Source organism: Leucopleurus acutus (assembly GCF_964270905.1).
Source record: "Leucopleurus acutus genome assembly, chromosome: 2".
Taxonomy (NCBI): domain Eukaryota; kingdom Metazoa; phylum Chordata; class Mammalia; order Artiodactyla; family Delphinidae; genus Leucopleurus; species Leucopleurus acutus.
Window position 1 is genome coordinate 160,249,024 of NC_139143.1, and position 24,734 is coordinate 160,273,757.

At 37.5% G+C, this 24,734-nt stretch overlaps 1 protein-coding gene across 6 annotated transcripts in view; it reads left to right on the forward strand.

Annotated features, from left to right (window-relative positions):
• SCMH1 (Scm polycomb group protein homolog 1) overlaps window positions 1-24,734 on the forward strand; it is a 190,583-nt gene that overhangs the window by 36,991 nt on the left and 128,858 nt on the right. For 2 of the 6 annotated variants that reach the window (XM_082860565.1, XM_082860568.1), the window contains exons 2-5: window positions 6,851-6,928; window positions 15,075-15,204; window positions 19,505-19,573; window positions 20,014-20,037. In XM_082860565.1, coding sequence (XP_082716691.1) covers window positions 15,192-15,204; window positions 19,505-19,573; window positions 20,014-20,037 — 106 coding nt within the window. In that variant the 5' untranslated portion in view covers window positions 6,851-6,928; window positions 15,075-15,191. Of the gene's footprint in view, window positions 1-6,691; window positions 6,929-15,074; window positions 15,205-19,504; window positions 19,574-20,013; window positions 20,038-20,790; window positions 21,138-24,734 lie in introns of those variants that run through there. The other 4 variants (XM_082860571.1, XM_082860569.1, XM_082860566.1 and 1 more) reach the window with 3 other exon arrangements.

Here is a 24,734-nt window from a genome sequence, read left to right on the forward strand (position 1 = left end):
TGCCTGAGTTCTTATCTTTTGGTTTTAAAGTGAAGAATTTGAAGCCCTGACGAAGTGATACTCAGTGACAGAATGAACCAGGCCAAGTTTAGGTCTAAGTTGCATCTCAGTTTCTTGGTACAGGGAAACCGTATTTGCCCCAAGTTTGTAATTCTATCAGATTCCTACAAGATCCTGGATAATGTCAAGGATTCATAACTCACTTTTTTAGGATAAGAACCTGAGACTTTGGCGGGAGTCGGGGGGGGGCGACTTACAGAATGGTTTATAGATACTGCTCTGTTAATGAGCCCAAATTACTTTATGTACCTGTCTCTATGGCTTAAGCAGTGAGGATTTACTCTATTCTCAGGGCTGTACATCTCAGGAGTTAGTTTCCTGTGTAGGACTCTATCCTATTACACTCCAACAGAATAAAGTTGATCTTGAGATCTCTGGTACTGTGTAGCGTAGACATCTCTCAAAGGTCTGCTTGGGCAGTGTGAATAGATAAAAAATAATTAACAGGTTAGTAGTCTCTTATCGGTCCCCAAAGCCATATGAGTCTGACCTCAGGTTTTAATTTTGTCGCTATGAAAAGCTTTTATTAAGTGGCTCCTGTCTGTAGATGGTGACATGTGTTCAGATCTTCACTCTAGAAAACCTTGGAGAATTAAGTCACTCTTAGAAGCTTAGTGTTCTGGATTGCTACAGGTTTGTTCCATTACACATTAAAACTTTATTTTTAAAAATCATTTTAGGGCTTCCCTGGTGGCGCAGTGGTTGAGAGTCCACCTGCCGATGCAGGGGACATGGGTTCGTGCCCTGGACCGGGAAGATCCCACATGCCGCGGAGCGGCTGGGCCCATGAGCCATGGCTGCTGAGCCTTTGCGTCTGGAGCCTGTGCTCCACAGCGGGAGAGGCCACAACAGTGAGAGGCCCACGTACCGCAAAAAAAAAAAAAAAAAAAAAAAAAATCATTTTACTTAGAAATTATCCTAAAGTGGATTATACCCTTCTTCCTTCTGTTTAGTTTGTTGGGTCCAATTTAACTGTTTCTTAGTGACTGAGATCCTTGTGGGGTATGTGTGTATATGTATAAAGGATACAAATTTTCATGGGCTTCTAGTAGCATATTCCTAACTCTGTTTTAACCACAAGCCCATGTTTAGTGCATAATTTTGCAAGATGTAAGGTTTTTAGCAATGCATATTGTTGTAAAAACTCCTGTATTTAAGTCTGTGGGTCACAATCAGAAAGGTTTGAAAGCCACTGCCCTAGGAAACTCTTTTCTTGTGCTAATAATAATTTCTTACATTGCGTAGTACTTGACTGTTTGCCAAACTTCCCTCTATAATATGGCCTATGAAAAGTAAACTAGGGTAGGGATTGATTTCTTGTTGCTTTTAAACTATAGTAGGCAAGCATAACGGGACCAAAGAGAGGATGGACTTTGAAATTAGTCTTTAATTTTAGCCTTTCCATACAGTACTCATATGCCCTTGGATGCTTTAATTAATCTTGTTTAACTTCAGAACCTCAGCTCTTTTTTTTTCCCCAACCTAAATGGGAAATGCCAGAATTGTTGGGTGTTTTAAATCAAGTAATGAAGACAAAAGTGCCTTAGTAGGGGCACCGTGGATGAATCTCATAAACAAAATGTTGAGTGGAACAAAGTGGACATAAAAGAGGACATGAGATATAATTTCATTTCTATAAAGTTCAAAACAGGCAAAACTAACCTAACAATAGTAGTCCACATAGTGCTTACTCTTGGGTGGAGTAATGATTGGGAGAGGGCTCAAAGGAGTACTTCTTTTGTGCTAGTAATGATCTCTTTCTTGGTTTGGAAACACATTGTAAAAGTTCATTGAGTTTCATACTTACGATTTATTTACTTTTTTAAAATAATGAGTTTCAGGTAGACAGCATAATAATTCAACAGTTATGTGTACTACAAAGTGATTACCACTACAAGTCTAGTTACCATTTGTCACCATACAGTTGGCCTCCTTCACCCATCTTGCACGCCCCCACCCCACCCCCCGCAACTCGCTTCCCTTCTGGTAGCCACTGATCTGATCTCTGTATCTGTGAGTTTGTTTTTGTTTTATTTTGTTCGTTCATTTGTTTTTTTAGCTTCCACATATGAGTAAAATCACATGGTAACTGTCTTTCTCCATCTGACTTATTCAAACCTAGCATAATACTTTCCAGGTCCATTTATGTTGTCACAATGGCCAGTTTTCTTTTTTTATGGCTGAATAGTATTCCATTGTGTATATATATCACATCTTCTTTATCCATTCATCAACTTAGGTTGTTTCCATATCTTGGCTACCGTATGATGCGTGTGCTTCTCAGTATGTATATTATACTTTAACAAAAAGTTGTTTTTAAAGTATTCAGCACAGAACCTATCACATAGTTAGTTCCCTTCTCCTATGATGGTTCCATTTTTTTTCCTGACCGTTCAGTTGCTTTGTTCTGTTATGGTTCTGTCTCCTAATTCCAATTTTATACCTAGGCATGTTTAATAAATATCTACTGATGGCAGTTCTAAGTGGCGTAGTTGAAGGAGTTTAGGTCATTCAGGCAAGGTGAAATTGAATGACCACTGTGGTCTAGAAGTAAGTCAGGAATATGAAGTTTGATTTGATGCTATTTTCTAATCTTTAGATGATGTGATATTTTGCTTTTAAGTGAAAATTAAATGGAGATTTTTCTGATTTGTGTAATATGATTTTATCTGGTAGATCAGCTTTATTATTGAATTTTTTCATCGTGGGATATTGAACTTATTCTGTTATTTCTGGCACTTTTAATATAAGCCCACCATAGTGTAGCAGGCTTTGAAATGGTCACTACCACACCCTGTAACACCTTATATATTTTGCTTAGGTTCTTATCACTGACAGAGAACCATACTTACTGTTTTTACCTTATTGTTTTTGTAATACAAGTATAAAAATAGAACTTGTGTATTTGGATATTTATGCAAGATCTTGTTATAAAAAACTTAGAATTGTTGAAAATTCAATTTTAAAAATTGATAAAGTTATTTTTTTCTGCTAGGTAATACGTGGGATATAAAGTAAGCCTACCTGCCCTCGGGGAGGGCAGACTCCTCTAGGAAAGGTTTGTGAGGTAGGCAGAAAAATTTGTCTACACTTGTTTTTGTTCTTTTGGATGTTGGCCTTTGAGAGAAGGTTTCTGATAGATATACCAGCAAGCCTCCAAGTTACAGAGAGTCGTGGTGATGATTGTATGGATGCCAATGGAGCCCAGAGACAGAGAACTGACTATGATTTCATCAGTGATCAGTAATACTACGAAGAGTTAAGGAAGTGAGGAAGTAATTTCTGTCTGTCGACACTTATTTGTATTAATTCATTAACATAGAGAATGTCATTTAACCTTCACAAAGCCTTTGGAGTAGATACTACTATTTTTGCTTTAAAGATACAGAAATTGGGACTTCCCTGCTGGTCCAGTGGTTAAGAATCCTCCTTCCAGTGCAGAGGACACAGGTTCAATCCCTGGTTGGGGAACTAAGATCCCGCATACCACAGGGCAGCTAAGCCTGCACACTCTAGAGCCCACGCGCCACAACTAGAGAACCTGCATGCCACAACTACCTGACCCATGTGCTCCGGAGCCTGTGCACTACAACTAGAGAGAAGCCCGTGTGCCGCAAAAAAAGATCCCACATGTGGCAATGAAGATCCCACGTGCCGCAACTAAGACCCAACACAGCCAAATAAATAAATAAATAATTTTTAAAATAAATTAAAAAATAAAGATACAGAAATTGAGGGCCAGAGACATTTAGTAACTTGTTCAAGTTTACATAGCTAGTGACAGAGTTGATATTCAAATCCAGAGCCCATCTGTACTACATGCTATATATAGATAGTAACATTAGCCAAATAAAAGGATGTGTTTATCAGAAGATAGTCTAGCTTGGAAACATGCTAAATGGGAGTTCATAAAGAAAATTGATAGCAGGTTCCATCTAGGACCACCCAGGAAAGGGAATGCTGTGACTCAAGGACTTAGTTTCTTGAAAGTCCCTGTGAAGCAATTTGTGTTCCTGTTGTGAGATGGTTGAATGGAGCTGTCAAACCCTGATGCAGGTCCACCTGTTGCTTGTTTTTTTTTTATTATAATTGTGTTAAAATATATATATAACATAAAATTTATCATTTTAAGGCATTAAGTACATTTACAGTGATGTATAGCCTTCACTGCTGTCCAACTCCAGAATTTTTTCATCATTTCAAACAGAAACTCTGTACACATTAAATCATCCCCCCCGCCCTCTTCCCAGCCCCTGGTAACCTCTGTTCTACTTACTTTCTCTATGAATTTCCCTATTCTGGTTATCAAGTATAAGTGAAATCAGACAGTAGTTATACTTTTGTATTTGGCTTATTTCACTTAGCATAATATTTTCAAGATTGATCCATGTTGTAGCATGTATCAGAATTTTATTCCTTTTTATGGCTGAATAGTATTCCATTTTATGTATATGCCACATTTTGTTTATTTATTCATTTATTGGTGGACACTTGAATTTTTTCTACCCTTTCGCTATTGTGAATAATGCTGCTATGAACATTAGTATACAGGTATTTGTTTTAGTCCCTGTTTTCAATTCTTTTGGGTATATACCTAGGAGTGGAGTTACTGGGTCATATGGTAATTCTATTTTTTTTTTCTACTAATTACTGTCATTTTCTCACAAATAACAAACAATGAACAATTGTGCGATTCATGGCTAGTTAGTAGCCGGGAGTTTAGGTCTACTTGAAGCTTCATTGAAAGCACTGGGAAATACAAAATAGCACCGTGGGCCAAAAGGAAATTGGATTGCACCACTTGTCCCTAAGATAGACCCTAATAATGTTGAGAGTAAAAGGATTCCATAATGTGAGGCACCACTGAAACACAGGCAAATTCTGGAATGCTTGAAAGGGCAGAAATCTTTGAAGGCAGACAAATCCAGCCTACCAGGGAATATGGGCCTGGAGGATCAAGCCTCACGACTCCACGAGCAATGACGTGCAGACACTCTGCAGTAGAAGTGTTGATGGGTGGTAAAAAGTGTGGTGCCCGGGCATTACAGCAAGAGAATGGTCACCTTCAGAACCTTGAAAAGTACAGTAGTACAGCACAACAGCTGGCATACAGGGGCTGGCATCGAGTGAACAGGCAAGAAGAGTTACTGACTGGAGGAGGGAGAGGAGGTGGGAGATGGTAGAGCTGAAGGATCGTCAGCAATAGGAGACGGAGGGCAACCTGCAATTTCACTCATGCCTGACGTTGATGGCACAGGTTCTGGTTCCTTGCTGGATTCCATTCTGTCTACCCTCTTGAAAAAAACGATCCAGTGATGTCTGGGTAGTAGCTTGTTCGCAAGATAATTCTATTTTTAACTTTTTAAAGTTTTCCACAGCAGCTGCACCATTTTTTAGTCCCACTAGCAATTCACAAGGGATCTAATTTCTCCACGTCCTTGCCGACACTTATGATTTTCCTTTTTTTTTTTCTTCATAATAACCATCCCAATCATCCCAATGGGTGTGAAGTGGTATCTCATTGGGACTTTCACTTGTACTTCCCTAATGATTAATGATGTTGAGTATCTTTTCATGTGCTTATTGGCCATCTATATAGATAAATGGAGAAGTATCTCTTCAGGTCCTTTGCCCATTTTTCAGCTGGGTTGTTTGAGGTATTTTTGTTATTGAATTGTAGGAGTTCTTTATAAATTCTAGATATTAGTCCCTTATCAGATAAACGATTTGCCAATATTTTCTCCCATTCTGTAGGTTTTCTTTTCATCCATGTGATAGTGCCCTTTGATGCACAAATTGTTTTTCATTTTGATGAAGTCCAATTTATCTTTTTTCTTTTGTTGCCTGTAATTTAGATGTCACATTCCAGAATCATTGCCAAATCCAGTGTCATGAAGATTCTCCTCTATGTTTTCTTCTAAGAGGTTTATAATTTTAGCTCTTAAGTTTTGGTCTTCGATGCATTTTGAGTTAATTTTTGTATATGGTGTAAGATAAAGGTTCATCTTTATTCTTTGGCATGAGGGTATCCAGTTTTCCTAGCATCATTTGTTGAAGAGTATCCTTTTCCCATTGAATGGTGTTGGCACCTTTGTCAAAAATCATTTGACCATATTTATTAGGGTTTATTTCAGAGCTCTCTATTCCATTGGTCTGTATGCCTGTCCTTATGCCAGTACCACACTGTCTCAATTACTGTAGCTTTGTAGGAGGTTTTGAAACCAGGAAGTGTGAGTCTTCCAACATTGTTCTTCATTTTCAAGATTGTTTAAGCTGTTTGAGATAGCATGTGAATTTTAGGGTGGCTTTTTCTATTTCTACAGAAAAGGGATTTTGATAGGGATTGTCTTGAGTCTGTAGATCACCTCGGGTAGTATTGTCACCTTAACATTAGTCTTCTAATTCATGAACGTAAATGTCTTTCTACTTCTTTCTTTAATTCTTTCAGTGATGTTTGTAGTTTTCAGTGTGCAATACTTTAGTTTTGTGACTGTTATCTTTCTCACAGTGAGTTAATAGAGTAACGTTCTGGTTTATCCATTCTTATTTCATGACCTGTTAATGCCCTGAAGAATCTGTTCTATTTTTAACAGAATTGCGGTTCTGAACTCGAAAAGCTGAGGGAAGGATCCTGGAAACTGGAAACCTAACTATATTACTGCCCTTGGGAAGCCCTTCTAGGTGTTCAGCCTGCTGGTTTCTTCTGATTAAAACCTAATTTCACTGCAGGTCTCCTTCAATCTACAGTAGTTCACATTTCTAATTTTTTTTTTTAATCTTTTGCTTCTAGATGTCTCCATCTTGCTAAGGAGGAAATTCCTATTGGGTATAGCTGATGGTACCATGCAAAAATCAGATCCTCAAAAAGGTCAGAACCTGTTCTTATATGTAATAGAAATGGAGAGTTACCTTCTGTCAGGCTGTGTGTGAGTGTATGTGTCACAACAAGCTGTTTGAGTAAATAAAAAAATCTCACCCTTTCTTGCCAACTTACCCTGCAATTTTCACAAATCCTGCACATCAGTTATACAACTCTTTTATAGTTTGCAAAGTACTCTTCATGTAATTATCTCAAATAGTCTTTACTGTAAGCTTTTGAAATAGGGACTGTTGCTATTCCTCTTTTATGGAAACAATGAAGGGTTAAGAGACTTATTCCAAATGTTGTTACTATAAACTGCAAGATTTAGTCCTGAATCTTTTGCTTCTAAATCTTACCCTTCTCACTACATCACAAGTTCATAATCATTATTTAGATTATTTAGTTCATATCATTAGTCAGAATTTAGTAGAAATGTAAGTATGGATGCTCTGTGAACATTGGAAATAATATATGTAGAAGTTAAAATAATATATGAAAAAGTTAAAACCCCTTTATGGGTGTAAAATATAATTAATAAATCAGATCTTGATATTGAATGTTTAAATATAATCTTTGGGATGATGCCAGACTCCTTATTGTGTACATACCATTGTCTTATTATGGCAAATGAGGCTCTTCGTTTGCTGGTACTTACCTTTGTATTCTCATCTTCCTCAGTTCCTGTCATTTGTCTCTGTAGCTTACCCTACCACTTTCCTTCTACAGCAGCTGCTGGCTGTTGTCCAAACACATGGGCCATTTCCATGTCTTAAGTACTGTATTCCCTTTGCCTCAAATGCCTATTCATCTTTCTTCTGACAATCCTAGCTTAACTTCATGTCCTCTGTGAAGCTTTCCTCCTCTCCCCAAGCAAAGGCAATCATTCCTTTCTCTTTTCTCAGAGCACTTTGTATAGCAAATCTCTCTTATCGCAAAAATCACATTGTATTATGATAGTGTATTTGAGTTGTTGTCTATCCTACTAATCTGTGAGTTCTTTGTGAGCATAGACTGGGACTTATTTGTCTTCATGTTCTTAACACTCAGTGTTACTCCTAGGCTTAGCTACGTTTTGTTTAATGAATGAAATAACAGCTTTCCTTAAAGGATCTGTACACTAATCTAAGTGGGAGACTGACCACGTAAAAAATACTCAGAAGTTTATAACTATTTGTAAATGAATATAGTACATACTTGAAGTAGAATAGTGGAATGATCACAGCCAGGCGGAGTTATTTAGGGAAGGATTCCTCTAGATCAGGGATCAGTAAACTATGGCCCATAGGCCAAATCCTGCTGGCTGCCTGTTTTTGTAAATAAAGGTTTACTGGAATATAGCCATGTTCATTTGTTATTGTGTATGGCTACTTTCATGCTACAATGGCAGAGATGAGTAGTTGTAGCAGAAACCATATGTCCCATAAAACTGAAAATATTTACTATCTGGCTCTTTACAGAAAGTTTTCTACTCCCTGCTCTAGAAGATAGGTTTTGAATAGAGGTATGAAAAGAAGAGGAATGTGAATTGATGAAGCATGAGTGTGTATCATAATGCAACAAAAACAGCCATAGTAGTAGGAATGCCAAGTGGGAAAGTTTGACTGTAATCCAGTTTGTCAGAGAGAACTGTGTTGAAGAGATGAAATGTCAAGAATGCTTTGGATTGAGAAAGAGGAAACATAGAAATCTAATGAAAAGAAGTTGTCAAGTAAATACTCTGGGCCTATAGTAAGAAAGTTTCCTAAGTAGTAGTGGGGCATGATGATGATGCTGATGAAGGAGAAGGAAGCAGCAGTACAAATTAATATTGATTTGAGCATCCACTGTATGCCAGGTACTGTTCTATGTGCTTTATGTGTATCCTAGTTAAACTTCTGCAACTGTATAAGCTAATTGCTGCTGTTGTCTTTATTTTGCAGATGAGGAAACTGAGGCACAGGGGATTAAAGTTACTTAGCCAAGGTTATACAACTAGTAAATGAGAGAACCAAATCAGAACCCAGGCAGTCTGTCTGCAGAGTCTTCATAGTAGAGGAGGGAAATCTGGGGATATTTGGTAAAAAACAACCATAAGCGTGGAGTAAGGTAACTAGTCTTAGTAATTAGGAAGTGTGCTCTCCCATCATGATAAAGAGAAAATGAACGGACTATAGAAGAATAATACTGGAAGGCAGAGGGTCCAAGTAGAAGAGTGTACTATGGATTCAGCGGAATGGCAGGGAAAAAGAGGCAGATTCATTACACAGTGAGACACGTTATACTGTTAGTCATTGAGTTTAACTTTGGTGAGGCCAGAAGGCAGTTAACTTTCCTTGCACATATGAAAGCTGTCTTAAAATGCCTGAAGAGCTGGCTTACTCAGTTGAGATAGAGATTAGCAATGGTTTTCAAGGAGCTAGAGGGCATTCAGCCTCCCCACAACAAGTATATTACAGTCAATTCAGTGCCCACTCTACACCTGAGTATATTAACAGCCAATGGAGGTGTCAAATCGTAACACCCCATTGCCTCTCATTCTGTGTTGTTCCTGTAGGGGAACTTGTTCCTGTCCAACCCCCATCACTACTGTGATAAAGATTTACCCCCTTGGACCACTTTTCAAAAACGTATGCATGTATGTATTAAAGTAATATATATGCAGTGTAAAAAAATTACCAACAGAAGTATACCAAAGAGAAAGTTTCCCTCCCATCACCATCTTGCTCTCTAGAGAGAACCTCTATTAAAATTTGGATGTATGTGAAACTACTGTTATGGATGGAAGTGTTCTGGGATTCCCTCATGGTTGCTGAGATAGAAAAAATATTGAGAATCACGTCCCTAAAGCCAGGGTCCACTGCCAAGAATGGAAGGAACTTCCGGGGGAGATGTGGGATCTTCATCACTAGAAGAGTAAGCAAAGACTTGGTAGGGATGTTAGAAAGAAGATTCAAGCATTGGCTAGGGTTAGTGGAGTTAGAGGCAGGGAGAGGAGGAGGCATTGAGCTAAATGACTTTTAATATTCCTTTCAAACCTATACTTCTGTTTTCATACCAACAGACTGATTACCCCAACAGACTGAGTGGAGGACAAAGTGATAAGAGAAAATCCAAAATATAAAATCCAGATTTATAGAACAAGTTACTTTGCAGCAAACATTGAACTTATTTTTTTAAAGATTTCTTTTAACTAACCATTTTGGTGTGTTCAAAATGTACTTAATTTTTTATTAAAAATTCTGTTTACACTTAACCTTTCACTACTATATTTACTGTGTAAAATGAAGGTGGCACACATTGTTCATTATTCCAAAGAAGGAAGATGTTTCAAAGTATCTGCCAGGTTAAGCTGTGGTGCATAGGGAGGAAATAATTGAGCTGGGTCCCTAGTGCTACTTCCCCTTCAGACTCATAGTATAAAGGAAATTAAAGGGGACCTTAATGTTCCCTTTAATGAATAGCAAAGTTCAACCCCTTCCTTTTCCAAATGAGGAAAATAAAAACCAAAGACAATATCTTACCAGCTCAGAGTCTCACAATAGCCTAGCTGGACTCTTAAAGATTAGCGATAAAGTATATAAAGTGCCTGCCACAGTGCCAAGTATATGGTAGATGAAGATGCAGAAGGGAAATAAGATCATGGTGATGGTACTGATATTGTTGTTATTTCTTCTGCCCCCCCCATCACTCTTCTGTAAGCCTTCAGAGAGAAAGTTGGTGATGTAGATATGTACACTGTCCATGCTGCAAACCTAAAGTTGCACAGTGTTGTAATGATGAAAGCAGGAGCTCCATACCCCCATAAAATTATAGGCTCTCAGATTTGGGCAGGACCTTTAAAGGTTACCTAGTCCAGCCTCCCTCTTCCTTCTCATGATTTAGTATTTCCACCAAGAGATTATCTTACTTCTACTTCTATACCCTCAATGATGGCAGATTCATACCTTCCCTTCCCAGAGAGTTCATTCCACTGTCGATTACCTCCGACTGCCAGCAAGTTCCTCCTAGTAATGAGCTGAAACCTGTCTACCTATAGCTTCCACCCACTGATCCTAGTTCTCTCCCTTGGGGTAATTGAGCAAGCAAAGCAAATCTCTTCTCTACATGAGAATGCTCCAGATATTTGCAAACAACTTTCCTGTTTCTCCTGAGTCTTCTCTTCTCCTAGTTAAACCTCCTCAGTTCCTTAAACCCTCAGTATCCTTGTTGCTTTCCTTTAAATGAGATTGTATGCCTGTATCTTATTCAGAGTCTAGGACCTCAGTTGGAACATAAAGCTCTACCTTCGAAGTGTTCTAACTGGCAGAGTAGGAGATCCCATACTGTCATCTGCTTCATTCCCAATATTGACTGGAATGACGATGGTGGTGCTGATGGTGGTGCATTCTTTATTTCATGATATCAGATCCATATGTCTGCCAGGAGGTATGATGTGACACCATTGGTACCACTAAACTTCTCCCCTGTTCAAGAAACATGAGCCAGAAGCATTCTAAAAACGTTAGCTTCTTCTGTGTCCTGGATCACACCTCCTGGAAAGGTTAACATTATACATAGTTGAAGTCTAGTAGGATTACCTGTAAGACAAAAGGGAGTTATGGCTTTTCTGCATTTTCATTAGCCATTCATTGCTAGCAGTTTTGCTTGTTAAAGGAATATTGATGTTCTCTAGGGTTCTTCTCTCTGTGTGCAAATGCAGAGATATATAATTGCTATAGAGGGAATGGGGGTAGGGATGATCACTAAGAAGAAATCTGTTCCACCTTCTTTGTTCACGTCTGCTACATGCACAAGACAGGATTTATTGCTCTCTTTGAGAAAGGGATTGCCTGGCTTGCTTCCTCTCCCCCTTCTTCTGGCAGATCATCCCAGAGGAATATCACCATCTCAACACCCTTATCTCCGAATGGAGTAAAAGTAAATGAGAAGAGCTGGAGGCAGAGAATCAGCTGAGAGGCACTAGGAATACTTTCTAATAAGAGGGCATGGCTAATCAGTGGCACAACCCAGACCAGTCCCTTTTCTGTCTCCTGCCTCCCCTGTAGCTTGTCCTCCGTGACCACAGTGGGACAGGTGTTCTGCTTCCAACTTTTCTGTTTTGATCTCTGCTTATCAGCATAGGATTATGGTTTATTAAAACCACAGTTGCTCTCTACCACTGATGCAGTTCTGTCTTGTCTTAGTGGATTTTCAGAAGTACATTTGATTTTTCTGTTTTCCAGTTTTCATTTCTGAGGGAAACATTCCTCCTTCCCTGTTCCCTTCTTCCCTTCCTGCCTATCCCCACTGTCTCATTAGTATGTGCACGTAAGCCTGCATTACTTCTTTTACATTTTCCAAGCTCTATGAATATTTGAAACATGGCACCTATGGACATCCTCCACTTAATCTAGTTTTACCTCGTTAAATCCCAGATATGCCTCCTATTATTCAGCGTCCAGATCAAGCTCATAAGCATCAGTGCTTCAGTTTTGCTGTAGGAAAATGGGTAGACTGTCCAAGCTGGGCTATTTTATGTTAGAAGCACTTGTTAAGATTTATCTTTTGTTAGTTTTTTTTGCTTTTGTTTTGTTTTGCTTTTGAGGAGAAGGCAGTGTAGTTAAGAACGTAGTTCAGGTTCAAATCCTGGCCTTTCTACTGACTGTAACCTTTCAGAAAGTTATTCAACCTCCCTGAATATTATTTCCTCATTAGTAAAAAGGGGCAATGATACCATACTAAGTGGTATCATACTAGTGAGGATTCAACAAGATGGTGTTATTGAAATACTTAGCACAATATCTGGTACATAGTAAACAATTAAAAATAATAGCTATATAATGTTAATAATTAGTATTATTACTGTTGTTAATATACAATGATAATTTACAACTAAGTTTTTCTTAATATAATATATGAAGAATCTTTTTGACTTTTCCTTGCTTCGGGGGATGCTCTGTTGTGCTTGTTTTATCACATTTTGAAAGGATGCTTCCATGGCCTTGTAGATTTTTCTACTACATGTTATCTTTCCCTCAAGTGTTTCCAGAAATACCGGAGTCTTTATGTTCTGTAGATTTGCACTACCCAATACAGTAGCCACTGGCCCCATGTGTCTATTTAAGTTTAGGGAGCACTAAGTACAATTAAAAATGCAACTCTTTAGTCACACTAGCCATATTTCAAGTGCTGAATAGCCCCATGTGGCTAGTGGCTACCCATTGGATGACACAGATATAGAACACTTCCATCATCACAGAAAGTTCTGTTGGACAGCATTACTTTAGATATTACTAGAATATGCTCTTGTGCTCTTTTCTTAGAAATCAAAGAGGGTATATTTTCTAGAATTCCAGAGATTACTCTCTTAAATGTTTCAGTGCTCCAGACACATCCATTTTAAGGATTCAGGTTACTCTTCTTGCTCCAGCCCCTTAGTGTCATTAACTGTCTTTTGGAATAAATACAGGCACTTTTACTTCTCCTGAGAAGAATGCATTACCAAAGTTTTTAAAGGTCCCAGTCTGCAGAAGAGGAGGCCGAAGGGAGAAAGGACAGAGCAGAAGTAATTCTAGCGAATTACTAGAGAATCCATATGTGAATATGAGAATCCATAGGGGCTAACTAGTAACAGGAGGTTCTAATGTCCTATGTCCTTTTTGTAAGTACATACATTGTATAAGTCAGGATCTGAGCTTTCCCTCTGAGAAAGGTAGTAAACAGCAAGTTTTCCTTAATGATCCCTGTTATCTTTATTATGCACTTTTAAAGCCATTTTTTCATTTGCTCTTCACAGCAACCTAGTGAAGCAAGTAGCATTGGGATGAGCATCCCTACTTTACTGATTTAGAAAACACAGGTTCAATGCAATTAACAACTTGCCTAAAATCGTCAAGGGAAAATAGTCTTGCGATTCAAAACAGGATAAAATTTTAACTTCCAGTTTGGTTTTCTTCTGTTGTTTTTATTTTGTTGTGCTCTATTTTACCACCAATCAGACTGTAGTAAAAGGAAGAGTGAGGATTCTTTAGGACAACTTGAAAACTGAATAGTGTTATATGAGGTAGTCTTAAAGAACTGCTATAGCTTCATTTGTCCTATGACCATGTATATTAGTGTGTTTGGACTGCCATAACAAAATACCACAAGTGGGGTGGTTTAAACAACAGAAACTTATTTTCTCACAGCTCCTGAGGCTAGAAGTCCAAGATCAATATGCCAGCGGGGTTGGTTTCTGGTGAGACTTCCCTCCTCGGCTTATAGACAGAGCACCTTCTGGCTTTCTGGCTATGTCCTCACCTGACCATTTTCTCTGTATGTGTTGGTGGCAGGGGTGGTTGAGAGACAGAGACAGAGACCAGTCAATCTCTGGTACGCTTCCTTTCCATTAGCACACGAGTCCTATCAGATTAGGGCCCCACCCTTATGACCTCATTTTACCTTAGTTACCTCCTTAAAAGTCCTGTCTCCAAATACAGTCACACTGGGGGATTAGGACTTCAATATACAAATTTGTGGGGGTGGTACGTAATTCAGTTTATAACGCCGTGTTAATGTATTTTTAGTATCTTTTGATTTTTTGGCCTAACCTGGTTAGTTGGAAATTTGGTATTTGCATGGGACCAAATGTGGCAAATATCTATATTTTTTATTTCTTTTTTTTTTTTACATCTTTATTGGAGTATAATTGCTTTACAATGGTGTATTAGTTTCTGCTTTATAGCAAAGTGAATCAGTTATACATATACATATGTTCCCATATCTCTTCCCTCTTGCGTCTCCCTCCCTCCCACCCTCCCTATCCCACCCCTCCCTGCGGTCACAAAGCACCAAGCAGATCTCCCTGTGCTATGTGGCTGCTTCCCACTAGCTATCTACCTTACGTTTGGTAGCGTATATATGTCCATGCCTCTCTTGCGCTTTGTCACATCTTACCCTTCCCCCTCCCCATATCCTCAAGTCCATTCTCAAATATCTATATTTTTTATTTCTGTGAATATTGAGGCTTAGTTCAATTTAACCCGTGGTACTTAGCATAAAGTACTATCCAACCCTGAGATATTCTAATAAGCAAAAACATTATATCTAAATGTCCTACTTTTCTTATAATGTAGTCCAATTTGTTAGTACCAGTAAAGTCTCAGTCCTTTACAGGGTAATAAGTGTCCCCCTTCCTCCCACCCCCATTTTACAGATGGAGAAATTAACATACAGAGAAACTGACTTGTCAGAGGTCAGAGCAAGGTATTGGTGGATCCAGGGGTAAATCCCAAACCTCTTAACTCCCTGACCAGTTTTTAGCCCATTGACTATGCAACCTAGCGGTAAGTATATTTTTACCCCATCCTGGAGGTAAGAGGGGTTAAGAGACTTGGCAAGGAGTGAATTTAAGGAATTCCTCACTACTAATTATGTCACTCGTTATCTTTTTCTTTTAACCATGATGTCTTTTTTGTCATTAGCATCAGTTTTCAAGGTTGTGAGAGGAGGTTGGAAGTTTTGCTTTTTAAATACCTAAAAATATTTCTATAACAGTTCAGCCAGACTAGAGATTATTATTAAGAAAGGAAAGAAAGGAAAACTTATTATTTAATGAATTTGTTCTCTGTGTTAGGCACTGTGCTAGACATTTTGTATTATATTTCTTAAATGTCATTAAAACTTGTCATTTCTGGAAGGTATGCATTCTTGCCTTTTTTATAGTCACTTTTTTACTAGTATTAGTTGAATTTAGTAGAAAACTACCTTACAAACGTCAGGGTTTAGATTCTAAATAAAATTTTAGTATTGTAGAAACTAAGAACCTTATCAGAAATCTTTAAAGATAAGATCTCTTTATGTTTAAGCACAGTTTTCTAGTTTGTTGTGTCTTAACCCTTACTTGGTTTTTACTTAGGTGGGATGACTTGTTTTGTCTGAGATTAAATCAAGCTTGCTCTTCCACTTGACACAAAATCATATTTTCTGTAAAGCCTTTTCTTCTACCTCTACATCTGAAATAGTTAGAATTCTTTTAATTACTAAGCAGGTTGAACAACCAAGCCATGTGGAAAACAAGGGTTTAATGAGCCTCCAGAACCAAGATCCCATGAGCCATTAGTGTATTCTCTCCTCCATCCCTCACCTCTGCTTCTTGCCCATTGGCTTCTTGCTTGTAGATCTGCTTTCTCAGATATAGTAAAAATTATAGCCACTGACATTGACCACATTTCACTTTTCTTATCATACACTTGGCATGCCTTCGGCTGCAGCCACATTGAACTACAGTTGGACAACATGGCACTGTCCAATAGTAATACAATGTAAGTCACATATGTAATTTAGATTTTTCTAATAGGCACATTGCAAAAGGTGAAAAAATAAGGGGGGATTTAATTTTAGTAATATATTTTATTTAATCTACTATATCTAAAATACTATTTTGACATGTAAGCAATATAAAAATACATAATGAGCTATTTTATATTCCCTTTTTAATACTCAGTCTTCAGAATCTGGTATATGTTTTACAGTTACAGTAAATGTCAATTCAGACACTAAAGTTTTATCAGAAATACTTGATCTGTATTTAGATTTCAAAAAAATCTATCGTTGAAAAACTAGATTCTCATACCCAGTTTTGTTCCAAACACACTTAAAAAATTTTCACAATAACTGCACCAAATGTCAATTTTTGAATTTAAGTTAATAAAAATTAAAGCAAAATTAAATTTACTTCCTTAATGACACTAGCCACATTTCAAGTGCTCAGCAGCTGCATATGGCGAGTGGCTACCATGTTGGACAGAGCAGGTCTGCCATAGTGTTTCACGGCATCATTTCTTTCCTTACCTAAAATAATTATGAAAAATTTTAAACACAAATTCAGTTATGATACCCTAATATCTTTTGTCTCTGTCAGCAATTTTTAAGCCTGATCAAGTTTGTAATCTTTATTCATGATTTAGAGAAGAACAAACATTAGCAGTTTACTAGAAAGACTGGCGACATCAAACTAGGACAAAATGCAAACACTTGGAATGGGACACTGGCCAGTGTGACTAGAGTGTAGTGGAAAAGGGAAAAGTCATAACAGATAAGATCACAGAAATAGCAGTAGCCAGATCCTGCCTAGCTTTGTAAGGTACTCAATGGGAAGTTATTTGAGGTCCTTAAGCAGATAAATGACATTATCTGTCGTGTGTTTTAAAATGCTCACTCTGACTTTTCTGTGGAGAATAGGTTGGAATAGGGCAAGAGTAGAAGCAGGAATACAAGTTAGCAGGCTGTTGTAACAGTCCAGATAAGAGATAATAGTGACTTAAACTAGAGTGTGAGTGGTGAAATTAAGAGCAGTGGATTGATTTGGGATATGGCCCGACAGAAACTACTGATGGATTGAATTTGAGTGTAGAGGAAATAGAGACATCAAGGATAATTTCAAGGATTTTTAGCTTGAAGAGCTAGGTGATGGAGATGCCATCTCCTGGTTTGGGGAAGACAAAAAGGAGAACAGCTTGGCAAGAGATAGGGTTCTGTTTCAGCCATGTTAAATTTGAAATATCTGATTGATAACCATGTAGAGGTGGCCTAAAGGTAGTTGTACATATATATAAGCGTAGAATTCCAAGAAGAGGCCAGTGCTGGAAATATGAATTTGGAAGAAATCACAGTGGAGTGGTGAGCAGTAAAACCCTATTTGAATGAGGACATAATGTGAGTAAGTGAGGAGGCAATAACTTATTGCCTTTAAGACGACTCTTAATTTCCCATGAAGGAGAGCAGAGAAATTGAAAGATATAGCAGGAAGCATATAAGTGGAATTAAGAGAAGGTTGGGCGACAGCATGTTTGTTTGGGGTTTTTGTGTGTTTGTTTTGATAGGAGATGATGGAGCAGTAAGAATACTGATGCAAACGCTCTGTTAGAAGTGAAATACTTGCAAAGTCCTTAAGAGGATGAGAGGAAATGGGATCTGGAGAAAAATTGTAGGGTGGACTGTTGATTAAAAACAGAGACGCTTCATCCACAGCAGCAGAAGAAAAATCAGAAAGAATGATGAATAAGTAGATTCATTCCTTCACCAGATATTAACTGAGCACCTGCTTCTATACTATGCTTTGGGGATATACCACTAAACAAGATCAAGCCTGAATCTTCCTGAAATGAGTGGCATATAGAAGGTTCTCATCTATTATTTTTGTTTTCTCAGTGAACGCTGAATTAACGTCATCCCCTAAGAGTGAAGGTGAAGGAGGGAATATTTGTAGCATGAGGAGAGAGAAAAATACATGAATTTATTTTTTTGGAAAGGAGAAAAGCAAACATAGTAGGGAAATGTGGCTTGATTTCTGGACAGTGTTAAGTAAGTAGCATTTGAGAATTTTAGCCATGAGTTTAAGGTGAGACCAGTAAGCTTGCACTTGTTTTTCTTTAGCACTCGTGAGCTATTGGACTAGGCATGATATAGGTGGATAAGTGGTTTTAACCAGAGTTAGGGTGGAGGCTTTACTAGGCAAGTTTCACCAAAAAAAAGAGGTGGGAAGGAGTTAAGAGTATTTGCCATGGAGTGATTTTAGTGAGGAACCATGGAAACTGAGCTGGGTAAGAAGAGAAGTGAAAACATGATGGGTAAATAATGGTGAGAAAGTGGTGGGGGTCAGTAGGTGAATCTAAATTTTCAAACAAGGAAAAGGTATAGAAGTAATATATACTCTGTATAGAAAATTTGAAAATATTTGAGGTTAGAAAGGGGAGAAAACAGTACCACCATCCAAAGATAACCATTTGTTTATATTTGCTGTGTTTACTTCTGTTTTTTTTTTCCTGGCGATAACTTTTTAGGGTTGTGTTAAGTTTGCTAGACCTTCCATAGCAAAGGCTACAGATTGGGTCATTTAAACAACAGAAATTTATTTTCTTAAAGTTCTGGAGGCTACAAGTCCAAGATCAAGGTTCAGCAGGGCTAGTTTTTTCTCCTCGGCTTGTAAATGTCTGTCTTCTCCCTATGTCTTCACATAGTCTTTTCTCTATCATTGTCTCTGTCCAAATTTCCTCTTCTTATGAGGACACCAGTCATATTGGATTAGGGCCCACCCTAAATTTAGAACTCATTTTAACTTAATTACTTCTTTATAGACCCTACCTCCAAATACAGTCACGCTCTGAGGTACTGAGGAATGAGGACTTCAATATGGATTTTGGGGGGGACACAATTCAGTCCTTAACATAGGCGTTCTTGGGTTTCAGTTTTTTACATAATTGTGATTATTCCTTGAATATAATTTTTGATCCCATATTTTACCAGATAATGTTATAACTTAAACATTTTCCCATTTTATTGTTTAGGCTTTGTAAAAATGTAACAGCTGCAAAATACTTTGTCAAGTGACAAATGTATTGCAATATCCTAATCAGTCTTCTGTTTTGAACATTTAGGTGCCCCCTCCACCCCAATTTTTTTGTTATTATAAACAATATTAAAGCTTTTTAAATAAAACCTCTTTCTGTATTTTGGATTATTTCCTTAGACTAGAATCTCAGAAGTTGATTATTTTATCAGAAACTATTGCAACATACTGCTGAATTGGAGAAGTATTGCATCTTGTACTTTCTTTCTACATGACTGTTTTCTCTCTTCCTGCAGTAATAGACTGGAATGATGTTAGAAAACATAAATATGGTCACCTATCAGAGTCAGCATCCCAATATCAAGGTAAGAATAAATCTATTTAGCATGGAAAAATTTAATTTGACATCTCTTACCATAAAACCTTTGTTTTTAGAGGTCTGAGTGTACCAAGAACTCACTGGTTAAAGCAAATATAGTTTGTAGAGGTACCTGTCAAATGCAGTATGCTTTGTGTTGAGCGTGAAATCAGGAAATTTAGATTCTGAGTCCAGGCAATCTCAAATTAGCTTCATAGCTTTAAGAACAGTTGTTTATCCTCTCTGGATTTCCATCGTTTTTAAGAGTAAGGCAGAATTGGGTGGTGTACTTCCATAACTACTAGTAATGAACTGAGTATCTTTTAAAATGAGAGAATTGAACTACACAAACTCTCAAGCCCTCATTTTACCCCAGAACTTCACTGTTCTGTCATTTTGGTGTGTTTGTCATGATAACTTATGCTGTAACATTTTTTTCTTTAATAGAAGCTACTGACATCCTGGAGCTAGGTAAGATTTTTTTGTGTGTGTTTCTGTTAAATATGGGGAATTACTAAGCCAGGGATTAGATTGTAACTAGGTAAAGAATTCCATGTGTCTCTGTCTCATGAACTAGTGAATCCTGTGCTCTTGTCTGCCTAATGAGCCCACATAATTCATCTTTGCTGTCATGACAAACTCTCCTTATCAGGAGGCCACAGACCACGCTAACAAAAAGGGAGAGAGGTGGTTAATTACATGAGTACAAGAAGGAATGGGAACTGAACCAAACTGGAAGTTACTTCTTAATTCACTAAATCCAGAGCTAAAACAAACCCCCATTGTCCATAAATCAGAATTTGTTGGGATTTTCCCAAAAGAAATTATTCATGAGATATATTGAACTGAAATTAAACCTAAAGATTTTCTAAATTTTTTAACTACATAAAAACTGAAATATTAAAATATCAAACAACAGGAGTCAGACTGATACTGCATTTGGTTTTCATCCCTGAATAGTGTACTTCTGCACTAGGATTTTAGAAATGAAACTAATGTTAATATTTCTCAATCAGCTTTCAGGGTTCCTATATAAATGTCAGTCTTAACTTCTTAGAGTCCTTTAAAATTCTGCATGTTCCTTAAATATTAAATCCTGATACCTTCATTAACTTTTGTTGAAGTATTGTTATATATTTTGTTATTGCAACTTCCTGTGTTCAGCCCTATTATTATCATTTTCTGTTTGCTCCCTCTTTCCTTTTCTTCCAGTAACATATTACTTTCATTGCCCACTGACAAAGAAGGTAACGTAAAGTAGTAGAACACTAGACAAGGAAAGCCAACTTTGCCACTTAGTAACTTTGTGACACTAATCCTTGGTTTTCTGATTTGTAAATGGGGATAATAATCCCATTCTACCTACTTCACAGGGTTGTTAAGAAGATTACATGAGCTAATGGATGTGAAAACATCTTAAAAACTCTCAAATACTTTTCAACTTTGGAGGATTATTATTTTCATTTGTTCAGCGACTATCCTCAGACTTTAAGTCAAATCTTGTGACATTCTTTGAAGTGAAGCATTCTATGAATATGAGCTGAAGAAATGAATGAAATGAAATAATGCAGGTAAAGGGCCTGACACTTGATAAACAATAAATGATAGTCACTTTTTATAATTCCTTAAAACTTTCCTCAAGCTTTCTAAGGTACTGGTGTGTGGTAAAAAGCATGGACATAAGAATCAGACAGGCCTTGGTTCAAATTCCTTTTCCCCACTTACCAGTTTTGTGACTTCAGGAAAAATGCTTAATCTTTCTGAGCCTAAATAAAACCCATCTTACTTAAACCTACTTTTCAGGTTATACTTAACAGGGGAAATATTGAACATAGTATGGCATGGTGCAGGCGAACAGAAGGCACTCAGTGATAGCTGCTGCTGTTTTGGGGTTTGTTGCTAATGTGAACGATAATAACAATTCTAGTTCAGTGACATTTAAGGTATGTTGTGAACAACATATTCTGTTGACAGGGAATTGTGAAAAGTGGATACTCAATTCAACATGAAGTACATAAAGTGATACTAAAATTTGAAAGTATGTTTTTCCTTGTGAGAGTAGAGGTAGCACAGCCAGGCATAGCCTCTGGTAAATTAATCTTGCATATTTCATTTTGTCCATCAAGCATAGAGAGTAGTCCCAAATACCAAACTGAAAGAAAATTCAGTAGATTTTTAGAATCTCAGAGTTTGGAAGAGGCCTTAAAATAATCCAACTTGACTCAACATTTCAAAATCCAGCATTTTGTGTTTCTTGTAAAATGTCTTGTCTTAAACTCCCCAAGCAACTCACTTCATATTTAGACAGATATTTATTGGGCCAAAATCTGTTTCTTTGTCAATTCTATTAGTCCTTCCTATAACTTTTAGAGCCTTACGGTATAGGTTTAGCTGGTTTTTCACTCACTGGCCTCTAGTTATTTGAAAGCAGCTCTAAGGACTGCTTTCTCACTGCCACTCTGTTACTTTTCCTAGTTCAAGCAACCATCACCTCATACCTAGATTGTTAGAAAATCTTCCTAACTAGTCTTCTGCCTGCAGCCTTACCCTCCTCGAATCCGTTCTTCACACTGCAGACAGAGTGACTCCTCCCACAAACCCTTTTGTGCTTCCTCTTCTCAGTAGTGTAGTATGTGAGACTCTCCGAAACCTGAACACTGCTCTTATCGACAACCTCTTTTCTAAACTGTCTTTATCTACCCAGTAGCCATACCAAAAGATTCAGGTTTAGAACTGCGTTTTCTCACTTCTGGGCCTCCATACTTGCTTTTCTCTCTGTCTGAAACAATAACAACAAAAGAATTCCCTCTCTCTTTGGCTGACTCCCTTCATATCCTTTTACACTTTAACCAGAAGCTTAGCGGTTACTTCCTGTGGGAATCCTTCCACAAACCCTCCTATAGCACACTCCATCTCCAAGGGTAGCACTTACCCCAGTTTATTACAGTCGGCTGTTTAATCTCTATCCCTCAATATATTGAAGCTCTATGAGGGCAAGAACAGTATTTTGATCATGGTTGTATCTCCAGCATTGTGTATCTTTGATACACAATATAAATATTTGTTGGATGGATGGATGAGCCTTTGCTTTCTTATTCACGCTAAATGTTCATTATTCCTTCAGCTGGTCCTCATGTGACATGGTTTTGTGTCTCTTCATCACTTAGGTCACCATTTAGGCTTTGCTTTGTTCTATCCCTCTCAAAGTATAGCTCCCAGAACATTTAATTTCCCAGGTGTGATGTGATGTTACTAGTCCAGAAAAGAGTAGGACTACTACTGGTTTGCTTCTTTTCATTCACTCACTTTTCAAACTTTTATGGCGCCTCTATTAAGTTTCAGGCACTGGGTTAAACAGTGAAGATTTTTTAAAGTTCATAAAAGATATCCTCAATCCATAAAGACCTTACATAAATAATTATGATAATATGATGTAGAGAGTATGGAAATAAAAGTGTGAATAAGATGTTATAAGAGATTGGGAATGGTGGGATTTGTTTTGGGAAGACAGGTAAAGTAAAAATTCTTTTTTTGGCTTGGTGTTTTATCTTTAGATGATCCATTAAAAAACGTCAGGCTATTGAACTAAAAGGCCTATGGACCGTGTTTTAAGGATGAACTACTGTATATCTTATAAACTTAGCTTTGGACATTTTAGGATAACTGGGTTTTGTTAGTGCTGGTTATGCCAAAACTAAGTAATCATTTGAAAGTGCCAAGAAAACCTAGCGTTGAGGGTTATGAAAAGGACTTGCTCTATTTAAATTGATTGTAAAATTATATGAAACAAAGTGCTCCTGGTGCTAGAAGAGAGTAACTGATGAGAGGAACAGAATACAGAATCTAGAAATAGATCCAAGTGTATATAAGAAATTAATGTATAATCAAGGTGACATTTCAAATCCGTGGGGAGAAGATGATTTGTTCAATAAGTGAATTTGAAGCACATTTATTGAACAAAAGTGAAAAGGAAAGCTGTATCTTTGCCTCATTTGTCTCACAAAATAAATTCCAAACAGATCAAACATTTAAATGTAAAAAAATGAAACTTCAGAAATCCTAGAAGAAAACAGGGGTTACTATTTTTATAATACTGAAGTGAGGAAAGCATGATATGAAATCAAGAAGTCATAAAATAAAAGACTGAGAAATTTAAGGGCAAATCCTATCAGACTGAGACAAGTGTCTTCAACATATATGACAAAGGACTAATGTATCTTCAATCTACAAAGAACTCTTAGAATCTGTGAGAAAACAAAAGAATACCTCAGTGAAAAATGGCAAAAACAATATAAACTAATAAGGCTAAAAAGATCTTCAACTGTATTAGTAGTCAAAGAATTGCAAATATAAGTGTAACAGTGTTTTGTTTTTGCACTGATAAGATTATCAAAATTTTAGAAATTGTTAAAACAGTTTTAGCAAGGATATAAGAAACATACTCTGATGCACTATTGGTAGGAATTCTGTTGTATCAAAACATAAAATATGCATACTCTTTGACCATTAATCCCACTCTTAGGAATTTGCCCCAAGGACATAATCTTAAAGATGTTAACGATATGTACACAAAGGTGCACATCAAAAATTAGAAAACAGTGGGGCTTCCCTGGTGCCGCAGTGGTTGAGAGTCCGCCTGCCGATGCAGGGGACACGGGTTCGTGCCCCGATCTGGGAAGATCCCACATGCCGTGGAGCGGCTGGGCCCGTGAGCCATGGCTGCTGAGCCTGTGCGTCCGGAGCCTGTGCTCTGCAATGTACAGCCAAAAAAAAAAAAAAAAAAAAATTAGAAAACACTTAAATGACCATCAATAGTATTTAACAAATACTTTTGTTCTGTAAATTATGGTGCACATAAACAATGGACCACTTTTCAGGCAGTAATCTTGGAGTCCAATTTCTGATCTAAAGACTATGATTGTCTTTACTGCTCTTAAGAATTTGGGTTCCACACTTTAGGTGGAACAAGAGTTCTTGTAGAGGAATGTGGACAGAACAATAGCCAGCATGAATGGAGGTGCCTGACATAACCATGTTAAATTAGGAGCAGTTGAGGGATTTGGGACATATTTAGGGGATTAGATATATTATGTCTAGGACCAGTGGGTAAAGGTTAGAAGATGGTAGACTTTGGCTGATTCTGACGGTTAAAAATCTATCCATTTGTG